At 45.6% G+C, this 13,488-nt stretch overlaps 2 protein-coding genes across 9 annotated transcripts in view; one reads left to right on the forward strand and one right to left on the reverse strand.

Annotated features, from left to right (window-relative positions):
* LOC130296459 (oocyte zinc finger protein XlCOF7.1-like) overlaps positions 1 to 7,756 on the forward strand; it is a 120,128-nt gene extending 112,372 nt beyond the window's left edge. For 7 of the 8 annotated variants that reach the window (XM_056548027.1, XM_056547999.1, XM_056548046.1 and 4 more), the window contains exon 7: positions 5,582 to 7,755. In XM_056548027.1, coding sequence (XP_056404002.1) covers positions 5,582 to 7,074 — 1,493 coding nt within the window. In that variant the 3' untranslated portion in view covers positions 7,075 to 7,755. Of the gene's footprint in view, positions 1 to 5,581 lie in introns of all 8 variants that reach the window. The other variant, XM_056548053.1, reaches the window with a different exon arrangement.
* Positions 1 to 13,488, reverse strand: part of LOC130296518 (oocyte zinc finger protein XlCOF6-like) — a 208,051-nt gene that overhangs the window by 75,623 nt on the left and 118,940 nt on the right. The window lies entirely within an intron of this gene.

Below are 13,488 nucleotides of genomic sequence, written 5' to 3' on the forward strand. Positions count from 1 at the left end.
AAAAGTGCTCTGCTGGCGCACTACAGGTCTCAGAAGAGAAGGAGTCACATTTGGCTTTTTGAAAGCAAATTTTGCTCTGGGGGCATGCCGCATTTAGGAAGCCCCTATGGTGCCAGAACCGCAGAAAAAAACCACATGGCATACCATTTTGGAAACTAGACCCCTCGGGGAACGTAAAAAGGGGTAAAGTGAACCTTAATACCCTACAGGTGTTTCACGACTTTTGCATATGTAAAAAAAAAAATTTTTTTTTTACCTAAAATGCTTGGTTTCCCAAAATTTTAACATTTTTAAAAAGGGTAATAGCAGAAAATACCCCCCAAAATTTGAAGCCTAATTTCTCCCGATTCATAAAACACCCCATATGAGGGTGAAAAGTGCTCTGCTGGCGCACTACAGGTCTCAGAAGAGAAGGAGTCACATTTGGCTTTTTGAAAGCAAATTTTGCTCTGGGGGCATGCCGCATTTAGGAAGCCCCTATGGTGCCAGAACCGCAAAAAAAAAACACATGGCATACCATTTTGGAAACTAGACCCCTCGGGGAACGTAACAAGGGGTAATGTGAACCTTAATACCCTACAGGTGATTCACAACTTTTGCATATGTAAAAAAAATAATAATAATTTTTACCTAAAATGCTTGGTTTCCCAAAAATTTTACATTTTTAAAAAGGGTAATAGCAGAAAATATCCCCCAAAATTTGTAACACAATTTCTCCCAAGTACGGCGATACCCCATATGTGGCCCTAAACTGTTGCCTTAAAATACGACAGGGCTCCAAAGTGAGAGCGCTTTCGCATTTGAGGCCTAAATTAGGGACTTGCATAGGGGTGGACATAGGGGTATTCTACACCAGTGATTCCAAAACAGGGTGCCTCCAGCTGTTGTAAAAGTCCCAGCATGCCTGGACAGTCAGTGGCTGTCTGGTAATACTGGGAGTAGTTGTTTTGCAACAGCTGAAGGCTCCGTTTTGGAAACAGTGGTGTACCAGACATTTTTCATTTTTATTGGGGAGGGGGGCTGTGTAGGGGTATGTGCATATGTAGTGTTTTTTACTTTTTATTTTATTTTGTGTTAGTGTAGTGTAGTGTTTTTAGGGTACAGTCGCACGGGCGGGGGGTTCACAGTAGTTTCTCGCTGGCAGTTTGAGCTGCGGCAGAAAATTTGCCGCAGCTCAAACTTGCAGCCGGATACTTACTGTAATCCTCTGCCCATGTGAGTGTACCCTGTACGTTCACATTGGGGGGGAACATCCAGCTGTTGCAAAACTACAACTCCCAGCATGTAGGGTCTATAAGTGCATGCTGGGAGTTGTAGTTTTGCAACAGCTGGAGGCTCCGTTTTGGAAACAGTGGCGTACCAGACGTTTTTTATTGGGGAGGGGGGCTGTGTAGGGGTATGTGTATATGTAGTGTTTTTTTACTTTTTATTTTATTTTGTGTTAGTGTAGTGTAGTGTTTTTAGGGTACAGTCACACGGGCGGGGGGTTCACAGTAGTTTCTCGCTGGCAGTTTGAGCTGCAGCAGAAAATTTGCCGCAGCTCAAACTTGCAGCCGGATACTTACTGTAATCCTCCGCCCATGTGAGTGTACCCTGTACATTCACATGGGGGGGGGGACATCCAGCTGTTGCAAAACTACAACTCCCAGCATGTACGGTCTATCAGTGCATGCTGGGAGTTGTAGTTTTGCAACAGCTGGAGGCACACTGGTCGTGAAACACAGAGTTTGGCAACAAACTCAGTGTTTTGCAACCAGTGTGCCTTCAGCTGTTGCAAAAGCTACAACCCCCAGCATGTACGGACAGCGGAAGGGCATGCTGGGTGTTGTAGTTATGCAACAGCGGGTGGCATACTACTTTGGCTGGGGATGCTGGCGATTGTAGTTATGCAACAGCTGGAGACACACTGGTTTGCTACTTAACTCAGTGTGCCTTCAGCTGTTGCAAAACTACAACTCTCAGCAGTCACCGACAGCCAACGGGCATGCTGGGAGTTGTAGTTATGCAACCAGCAGATGCACCACTACAACTCCCAGCATGCACTTTAGCTGTTTGTGCAAGCTGGGAGTTGTAGTTACACAACAGCTGAAGGTACACTTTTCCATAGAAAGAATGTGCCTCCAGCTGTTGCAAAACCATAAGTCCCAGCATGCCCATAAGGGAATGCTGGGAGTTGTGGTGGTCTGCCTCCTCCTGTTGCATAACTACAGCTCCCAGCATGCCCTTTTTGCATGCTGGGAGCTGTTGCTAAGCAACAGCAGGAGGCTGTCACTCACCTCCTGCTGCTGCTCCATCGCAGGACTGTCCCTCGCCGCCGCTCCTGGGGCCCCGATCCCAACATTAACGCCGGGGATCGGGATCCCCAGCACCCGGGGTCGTCTTCCCGCACCCGCTCACGTCCTCCGGAAGAGGGGCGGAGCGGGTGCGGGAGTGACACCCGCAGCAGGCGCCCTGATTGGTCGGCCGGGAATCCGGCCGACGAATCAGGGCGATCGTGAGGTGGCACCAGTGCCACCTCACCCCTGCAGGCTCTGGCTGTTCGGGGCCGTCTCTGACGGCCACGATCAGCCAGTAATTCCGGGTCACTGGAGACCCGATTGACCCGGAATCGCTGCAGATCGCTGGACTGAATTGACCCCCCTGGGCGATATGCCGGGATGCCTGCTGAACGATTTCAGCAGGCATCGGGCACCGGCTCCCCTCCGGCCGCGTCGGGGGGCCGGGAATGGACAGGACGTACTCCTACGTCCTCGGTCCTTAAGGACTCGGAAACGGGGGCGTAGGAGTACGTCCATTGTCCTTAAAGGAGTAGTCCAGTGGTGACTCAGTGGTTTACAACTTATCCCCTATCTTAAGGATAGGGGATAAGTTGCAGATCGCGGGGGGTCCGACCCCTGGGGCCCCCCGCGATCTCCTGTACGGAGCCCCGACAGCCCGCGGGAAGGGGGCGTGTCGACCTCCGCACGAAGCGGCGGCCGACACGCCCCCTCAATACAACTCTATGGCAGAGCCGAAGCGCTGCCTTCGGCAATCTCCGGCTCTGCCATTGAGATGTATTGAGGTGGCGTGTCGGCCGCCGCCTCGTGCGGGGGTCGACACCCGCTATCTCGGCGGAGAGCCAGGGGGGCATACAGAGAGATCGCAGGGGGCCCCAGAGGTCGGACCCCCCGCAATCTCAAACTTATCCCCTATCCTTAGGATAGGGGATAAGTTTTTCACCACTGGACTACCCCTTTAAGGGGTTAAACAAAATGAGCATTTAAAGGGGTGCTCCGGTGGAAAACTTTTTTTTTTAATCAGCTGGTGCCAGAAAGTTAAAACAGATTTGTAAATTACTTCTATTAAAAAAATCTTAATCCTTCCAGTACTTATCAGCTGCTGAATACTACAGAGGAAATTATTTTCTTTTTGGAACACAGAGCTTTCTACTGACATCACGGGCACAGTGCTCTCTGCTGACTTCTCTGTCCATTTTAAGAACTGTCCAGAGTAGGAGAATATCTCCCATAGTAAACATATGCTGCTCTGGACAGTTCCTAAAATGGACAGAGATGTCAGCAGTGAGCACTGTGCTTGTGATGTCAGCAGAGAGCTCTGTGTTCCAAAAAGAAAATAATTTTCTCTGTAGTATTCAGCAGCTAATAAGTACTGGAAGGATTAATATTTTTTTAATAGAAGTCATTTACAAATCTGTTTAACTTTCTGGCACCAGTTGATTAAAAAAAAAAAAAGTTTTCCACCGGAGTACCCCTTTAAACATGAGAGGCCACCCTATAACAAGGGCCTGTACTTTATTAATGATGGTCAGTGACTATCTAATCCAGTGTTTTTCAACCAGGGTGCCTCCAGCTGTTGCAAAACTACAACTCCCAACATGCCCGGACAGCCTTTGGCTGTCCGGGCATGCTGTGAGTTGTAGTTTTGCAACAGCTGGAGGCACCCTGGTTGGGAAACACTGATCTAATCATGAGAGCTGGAGAAGGGAAGTGCAATAAAAGAAAAGAAGACGAAAGTAAAAAATTGGGAGAGAGGAAAGAATGAAAGGGTGTACAACACCACAGGGAGTTAGAGTGTAGTTTTTTTGTTGTGGGTTTTTATCAGAGCCATTAAGGCCACATTTATGGCTTTAAAGGGGTACTCCGGTGGAAAACTATTTTTTTTTTTAATCAACTGGTGCCAGAAAGTTATACAAATTTGTAAATTACTTCTATTTAAAAATCTTAATCCCTCCAGTACTTATCAGCTGCTGTATGCTCAAGAGGAAATTGTGTAGTTCTTTTCTGTCTGACCACAGTGCTCTCTGCTGACACCTCTGTCCATGTCAGGAACTGTCCAGAGTACATGCAAATCCCCATAGCAAACCTCTCCTGCACAGGACAGTTCCTGATATGGACAGAGGTGTCAGCAGAGAGCACTGGGGTCGGACAGAAGAATTCAAAAGAAAAGAACTTCCCATTTTTAAATAGAAGTAATTTACAAATCTGTTTAAAGGGGTACTCCGCCCCTAGACATCTTATCCCCTATCCAAAGGATAGGGGATAAGATGTCAGATCGCCGCGGTCCCGCTGCTGGGGACCTCCGGGATTGCCGCTGCGGCACTGCGCTGTCATTACTGCACAGAGCGAGTTCGCTCTGTGCGTAATGACGAGCGATACAGGGGACGGAACAGTGTGACTTCATGGCTCCGCCCCTTGTGACATCACGGCCCGTCCCCTTAATGCAAGTCTACAGCAGGGGGCGTGACGACCGTCACGCCCCCTCCCATATATTTGTATTGAGGGGGCGGGCCGTGACATCACGAGAGGCGGAGCCTAATGTAACAATGCTCCGGCCCCTGTATTGCCCGTCATTACGTGCAGAGCTAACTCACTCTGTGCAGTAATGATAGTGCAGTGCCGCAGCGGCGATCTCAGGGGTCCCCAGCAACGGGACCGCAGCGATCTGACATCTTATCCCCTATCCTTTGGATAGGGGATAAGATGTCTAGGGGCGGAGTACCCCTTTAAGGAGAACTCCAGCCTAAATTAACTTACTCTCTGTCCACATGATAGGGGATAAGCAGCTGATTGCGGGGAGTCCAACTGATGCGATCTTCGGAATGGGACCCTGGTTGTCAGTGAAAGAGTGCGCGTTGTCTACCAGTAGACGGCAAGCGATTTATTCATTTCTATGGGAGTGCAGAAGAGATCAGAGTACAGCACTCGGGTATTATCAGTGCTCCCATTGAAATGAATGAGCGTGTGCCGTCTACCAGTAGATGACACATGCTCCTTCACTGACAGCCAGGGTCCTGTTCCGGAGATCGTGGGGGGGGGCCCCAGCGGTCGGACCCCCCGCGATCAGCTACCAATCCCCTATCCTGTGGATCGGGGTAAGTTAATGTAAGTTAACGTTGTTTTTGGTACAGTTTTTTGTCTGATTGTGATCGGTTTGGCCATCACTGTTTTAGTCAATGAATAACTGAATTTTGCTACACATAATTTGTATCATAGCATGTATATATATATAAATGTTATAAAATGTCAATATAATGTTCATGGTTATGTTGTTGAAAGGTAATAAAATCTCTTATTCCTGGCAGATGACTGTACCAGGAGATCAGAGGAGAATCTTATATCTTCATATTATAAAGCAGATGATGATATCACACAAGATACATATGAAGAACATTCCATTATCCCAGGTACACCCTCAGCCCTTCACAGCCAAGGGCAAAAGCCACCCCCATGTTCAGAATATGGAAAATGTTTTACTGCGCAGTCAAATCTGGTTCAACATCGAAGGTCTCGCACAGGGAAAAAGACCTTTTTATGTTCAGAATGTGATCAATGTTTTATTTGTAAGTCAGATCTTCTTAAACATAAGAAAATCCACACAGGAAAAAAGCTATTTCCATGTGCAGAATGTGGAAAATGTTGTTTTCGGAAGGCAGATCTTATTAAACATCAAAGAATTCACACAGGGGAGAAACCATTTGCATGTTCAGTATGTGGGAAATGTTGTGCTCAGCAGTCAGATCTAATTAAACATCAAAGAATTCATTCAGGGGAGAAGCCATTTGAATGTTCAGAATGTGGGAAGTGTTGTTCTCAGCGCTCAGATCTTGTAAAACATCAGAGAGTTCACACAGGAGAGAAGCCATATTTGTGTTCGGAATGTGGGAAATGTTTTGCTACAAAATCACTTATTGATCAACATCAGACAAGTCACACAGGAGTGAATCCATTTTCATGTTCAGAATGTGACAAATGTTTTACTCGAAGATCGTATCTTCGTATACATCAAAGAACTCACAAAGGTGAGAAGCCATTTTCATGTTCAGAATGTGGCAAATGTTTTACTACGAAATCAGGTCTTAAACAGCATGTGAGAACCCACACAGGAGAGAAGCCATTTTCATGTTTGGAATGTAGCAAATGCTTTTCTGGTAAATCAGATCTTATTAAACATCAAAGAACGCACACGGGTGAGAAACCATTTTCGTGTTCAGAATGTAGCAAAAGCTTCTTTTTGAAAAAACGACTTGTTCAACATCAAAGAACTCACACTGGGGAGAAGCCATTTCTATGTTCAGAATGTGGCAAATGCTTCACTCTAAAATCAACTCTTGTGCAACACAAAAGAACTCACACTGGGGAGAAGCCATTTACATGTTCAGAATGTGGACAATGTTTTACTCTCAGCTCAACGCTTGTTAAACATCTTGTTAGACATCAAGGAACTAACTCAGAAAATAAATCTTTTTCATGTTCAGAATGTGGCAAAAGTTTCTATCGGAAACAACATCTTGTACAACATCTTAGATGTCACACGGGGGAGAAGCCATTTTCTTGCCCAGAATGTGGCAAAAGTTTTAGTACAAAAAGAAGTTTTGTTAACCATCAAACAACTCACACAGGAGAGAAGCCATTTGTATGTTCAGAATGTGGGAAATGTTTTGATGCAAAATCAAGCCTTGATGAACATCAAAGAACTCACGCAGAGAAAAAGCCATTTCTATGTTCAGAATGTGGAAAAAGGTTTACCTGCAGGTCACTTCTCATTAAACATCAAAGGACTCACACAAGAGATTAACCATTTCCTTTATATTTTTAAACTTTGTTTTTATTGACAAATTATACAAGGAAAAAATACAACTGTTACAGTTAAAGTCACATATCTTATAAAAGAAGAGAAAGGGAAAACTATTTGGAGCACTAAATGTTTACTAAGAAATCTCTACAGTTACCAATAATTCAAATATCAAACTGTTTGTTAAAACCTGTTACCAATAAAATTTTCTTTTAAAACTGTGCCAGAAAGTTATTCCAACAAAAATAGGTTATTAAGCTCCATGGGGAATTTAGGAAGAAAGTAGGCCTGGTTTTAGTTATCAGAAGTCACATACTTATGCTCAAGGCCTGCTTTGTGCAAAAATATTAAACTTTTTACAACATTACTATCATGAACGGGGGGCAGGGAGAAGTGAGCCCTAAAGCTGTCCCTAAGTGCATGAGCGTCAAAGTTAACAAAACAAACAGAACTGTACATGTCGGGGAACAAGTCAGGAACATAACAGGAATACAATAACCAAAAAACATATAAATAAATACAAACAAGGCAGGATATAGCATACTAAAATACAGTTCAGAAACCGGAATCAAGATTAACAGCAGATAAGATAATATGAACAAGACTAGATATAAGGATATGTATACAGCAGACAAAACCAGGGGATGAACAGTTTAACCTGTTCAGGACGTCGGGCGTATGCATACGCCCTGCATCCCGAGTCCTTAAGGACGTGGGGCGTATGCATACGCCCGAGGGAATTCCGGTCCCCGCCGCTAGCCGGTTGGGGACCTGACCGAGATGCTTGCTGAAATCATTCAAACCCCCCCCCCCCCCCCCATGTCGGAGATCGCAGAAAATCGCATGTCAATTCAGACATGCGATTTTCTGCTATTCCGGGCTGATCGGGTCTCTGGTGACCCAATCACCTGGAAAATAGGGATGATCGGAGCTGTCAGAGACAGCCCCGATCATTCTGAGGGTTAGGAGTGAGGTCGCAGTGCTGTGATCTCCTCCTATCCCCTGCCATTGGTCAGAACTGATTCTGACCAATGGCAGAGCAGGACAGTGGGTTGCCATGGCAATCCCCCGTTCTGCCCACCCCTGGATGTCGAGGGGAACATAGACAGAAGATGGAGGCCGGTACCTGCAGGAGAAGATGCCTGGGGACCTCCCCGATCTTCCCTGGAGACTGCTGGATCCTGGCTCAGGTAGGGAAGCGACGTGGGGGGGGGGGGGATTGAAAGTAAAACGATCTTTACTGTGGCAACCACTAGGAAGGCCAAACTGCAACTCCCAGCATGCCCAGACAGCCAAAGGCTGTCTGGGCATGCTGGGAGTTGTAGTTTTGCAACATCTGGAAGGTCACAGTTTGGAGACCACTGTTACAGTGGTGCCCAAACGGTAGCCCTCCAGATATTGCCAAACTACAACTCTCAGCATGCCTGGACTGCCCAGGCATGCTGGGAGTTGTAATTCTGTAACATCTGTCCCTTCAGATTTAGCAATTTTCATGACATTTTTGAAAATTGCTGCTCTACTTTGAAGCCCTCTAATTTTTTCAAAAAGCAAAAATATGTCCATTTTATGATGCCAACATAAAGTGGACATATTGTATTTGTGAATAAAAATAAAATTTATTGGGAATATCCATCTTCCTTACAAGTAGAGAGCTTCAAAGTTAGAAAAATGCAACATTTTCAAAGTTTTCATGAAATTTTGGGATTTTTCACGAAAAAACAATCCCAGAATATTCGATAAAAGCGTTTTCACGTTATTCATTCGTAAAGCGACGGTGGTCAGAATTGCGAAAAAGGGCTCAGTCCTTAAGGTGAAAAAGGGCTGCGTCCTTAAGGGGTTAACTGAATGTCAGAACACTAAATGGGTCAGGAAATCAAGAGCACTATTCACACTGGACTCCGAACAAGGAACACACTAGACACCTCACTCAAAGCATGGAGGGACATCAATACCAAAGCCAAATAGGTTCCTAGCCTGTGGACACAATCCACCAAGTGATCAGGATACTGGCCTAGAAGGAAAACAAAAATCCTAAATACAAGCAAACACGGGTACAGGCACAAGACCCACTCACTTCTAGATAGATGTAATAGCACAAGGCTTAGAACAGAATTCTATCCTCAGAGTTGCAGGATCAAATGTAATAGATTTATCTATGTAAAAAATTTTCATGGAGGAGGCCCCTCTTCCCCATCTGTTTTCCCCCTCTGCTCCTTCCGGTATCTTGGCCCCCACCATCGTGTGAAGACTGAACAAAAAGACTTGTGATACAGTTACAGGAAGTTGAGAGACATGAGGACAAGGCACATCCCTCATGATATTTGCTCACTCCCTAAATGCTAGAACATCCCCTAGCAGGGGGCGGGAACTTATGTTAATGACAAAGGTGATATACGCTTGAACGATTTGAAATAAAGCCAGTGGACAGCACACAGAACGCTAATGCACAATGGCTCTGTCTGATTTATTTCTCTATGCTTCGGTATATACATTCTGTACAAGAACGTTGAGTTAATCTACCACACAAATAAGGTTAAAACAGGACTGACATAACGCACAGTGTCACTACAGACTAACGCAACACTAAGCAAATGCAGAATGAACACACAAAAATACTAAAACCCGACAAATGTACTAAAACAAAGCAGGCAAAAATCTATTGTCACGCCGAGCGCTCCGGGTCCCACCGCTTCCCCGGAGCGCTCGCGGCATGCCCGTGTATGCAGCGCTCCGGTCGGCACCGCTGACCGCGAGCGCTGCTTCCATGTCTCCATGGGGACGCGATCCGAGGTACGGGACGTGCCCGCTCTCGGATCGCGCTCCGTGGCTCTCACCTGCCCCGTCCTCCTGTTCAGTCCCAGCACGCGCGGCCCCGCTCTCTAGGGCGCGTGCGCGTCGGGTCTCTCAGATTTAAAGGGCCAGTGCACCATTAATTGGTGCCTGGCCCAATTAGTCCCAAGCACTCCCTACACTATATAAACCCACTTCCCCTTTCTGTCCTTGCCGGATCTTGTTGCCTAGTGCCCTGTGAAAGCGTTTCTGTGTGTTCCATTGCCTGTGTACCCAGACCCTGGCCGTTGCCCCTGAATACGAACCGTTGCTGCCTGCCCAGACCTTCTGCTACGTCCGACCTTGCTCTTGCCTTGTCCCTGTGTACCGCGCCTGTCTCAGCTGTCAGTGAGGTTGAGTCGCTATCGGGTGGAACGACCTGGGGGTTACCTGCCGCTGCAAGTCCATCCAGCTTTGCGGTGGGCTCTGGTGAAAACCAGTAACCCCTTAGATTCCGTTCCCCTGGTACGGCCCACGCCATCACCTCACTGACACAGAGGATCCACCGCCCGTGTCCTCCCTGCATACCAGTCCGGATCCTGACATCTATATATCAAACAGGACATATAACCACGGTTAAAACTCAGGATATGTGCACAGAGACAAAGTTAAGATGATGCCAACATGGCCAGAATACAGGTCTAATCACCAGCACAAAACAGTACCTGAAGAGGCCTTATATATCCTCCCAGTGCTGAAATAGAAGGTTAACTCAGGGAGAATTAACACAAGAAACTGCTCAGACGCAACCTAATGTCTGCATGATGACATCACACAGTTCCTCTATATGGGCATGATGACCTCACACAGTTCCTCCATATAGACATGATGACATCACCCTTCTTATGGCAGGATGGATCCATGCTTTCATGCTGTTTACACCAAATTCTGCCCCTGCCCTCTGAATGTCACAATGAGACTCATCAGACCATACAATGTTCTTCCATCTTCCATTGTCCAATTTTGGTGCCTGTGTGAATTGTAGCCTCAGTTTCCTGTTCTTAGCTGACGGTATTGGCCCCCTGTGTGGTCTTCTGCTGCTGTAGCCCATCTGCTTTAAGGCTGGACATGTTGTGGCATGGTATTCTGTATAGCTTGGTTGTTACCAGTGGTTATTTGAGTTTATGTTGTCTTTCTTTCATTTCGAACCAGTTTGCCCATTCTTCTCAGACATCAAGAAGGCACTTTTGTCCACAGAGTTGCCGCTCACTGGATATTTTCTCTTTTTCTGAAATACTGAGACCAGCCTGTCTTGCACCAACAACCAAGACACATTCCCATAAGGACTCGGTTATTTATTTTTTGAATTTTCGTATTTTTCCTCCTAAAAATCATAACGCTGTAAATTTTCCACCTACAGACTATATATATATATATAACAGACCTATATAAGGACTTGTTATAAAAAAAAAAGCTGCATAAAAGTTTAAGAAAACTTAAGTCCAAAATTGCATATTTTTTGTCACTTTGTATTCCCTAAAAATGTATAAAAAGCGATTAAAAAGTCTCATCAAAACAAAAATACCGATAAAAACTTCAGACCACTGCACAAAAAAAGAGCCCTTGTACATCCCTGTATATGGAAAATGGGATGGGTCAGAAGATGACAATTTTAAACATAATTTTGGTGCAGTAGTAGTTATTTTTTTAGGTAGTAAAATAAAGTAAAACCTATATAAAGTAGGTATCCTTGTAACCGTAGGGACCTACAGAATAAAGATAAGGTGTCATTTTTACCGAAAAGTGCACTGCGTAAAATCGGAAGCCCCAAAAAGTTACAAAACAGCGTTGTTTTTTTTATTTTATTTTGCCCCACACATATTTTTTTCTGGTTTTGCCGTAGATTTTGTGGTAGTGATTGATGTCATTACAAAGTAAAATTGGTGGTGCAAAAAGCAAGCCCTCAAATAGGTCTGTAGGTGGAAAATTTTGAGCATTATGATTTTTTCCGACACCTGCGGTCGCTTATGGATAAGTGGCGTTCCCAATATATTTCCTTTTTGGGTCAGATTGCGGCGGTTAAGATGACTATACTTCCTAAGTTGCTTTATTTTTTGAAACGTTGCCTATTCGGGTGCCGCTCGCTGTCCTGCGTGCATTTCAATCTGCTATATTTCATTTTATCTGGGACGGTAAGAGGCATCGCCTTCCGATGTCGGTTATGCTAGCTAGTCGTAATATGGGGGGTTTATCAGTGCCCAATGTAACTAAATATTATTGGGCAGCTCATTTACTCCACTTAGCTGCTTGGGCTACCTATTGTGCCTATAGTCGCTGGATGGAGCTGGAGAAGCTGTGGTTGGCCCCCTTCCATCCTAACTCGTTTCTCTGGAGCACTCTTCCTTCAGCAGTTCCATCGGGTCCACTGCTTAGGCCCATGTCCTTCTCCAGATATGTCTGGGGGTATTGCTCTAGGAAATTCCAACTCTTCTCCCGTGTATCCCCCAGTAATTTTTTTAAATTTTTTTACCACCCCACTTTCCCTCTGGGCCTGATGTCCCCTATGGTTAGGGACTGGGGGGTAGGGGTCTCTTTTGCTGGGCGGACCTAGTCGACTCTCTCTCTCATACTCTCCTAACCTTTGAGATCCTAGTTTCCCGGTATGGTCTTCCCTCCTCCGAGCGACTTCATTATCTCCAGCTCCGGCATTTCATGCTGTCAACCCTGGGCACTCTTGTAGTTTCTGTGCCTACATCCTTTGAGCGGTTATGCCGTTCGGGGCCACAGACAAAGGGTCTCCTATCAGACATCTATTCTATTATAAATGCTCCTTATGTCTGGGATGCCCCGTCTCATCGTTATATGAGTCGCTGGGAGGAGGTCTTGAACACCACTATTACCCTGCCTCAGTGGAGGATTATATGGGAACTGGCTTCTAAGGCTTCATTTGCACAGCTTATAAAGAAACACAATTTAAGATATTAATGGGTTGGTACCATACCCCTGCTTTGCTAAATAGATTGAACCCGAATATCCCGCCTTAGTGCTGGCGTTATGGGGTGGGGTTGGGTATGGTTTTCCACATATTTTGGTCTTGCCCTCTGATAGTTCCTTATTGGGAAGTGGTTTAGAAGCTGGTGGCGAATGTGCTGGGGATTCGGGTTCCCTTAGACCCCCTCATATACTTACTGTTTCTCCCCTGTAGGTTGCTAGCCAAGCGCCCCTTTAAGTTGTTTATGCACATTGCCTTGGCGGCGAAAACTCTCATTGCAAAATGTTGGAAGTGCACTCTGCCTCCCTTGGAGATGGATCTGCTGGCAAGGGTTAGACTGGGTTCACACCACGTTTTTCAAATACGGTTACCGTCTACGGTTTTCCGCTAAAAAAACGTATGGCAAACTGTATACAACCGTATGACTCCAAATTAAAACGTATACATTTTTTCCCCGTACGGTTCTATCCGTTTGCATCAGTTTTTGCCAACGGTTTTGCTATTTTGTTGGAATTAGTTTTCCAGCAATTTAATGAAGTTACTATTGTTCTATTGAAATTCCAATCTGCGCATGTGTCAACTCCAAAAACGGACTAGAAAAACCGTGTGCAACCGTATTCTGAAATTCTGTGTACGGTTCTCATAGACAACAATGT

This window comes from Hyla sarda, chromosome 1 (assembly GCF_029499605.1).
Source record: "Hyla sarda isolate aHylSar1 chromosome 1, aHylSar1.hap1, whole genome shotgun sequence".
NCBI classification, from domain to species: Eukaryota; Metazoa; Chordata; class Amphibia; order Anura; family Hylidae; genus Hyla; species Hyla sarda.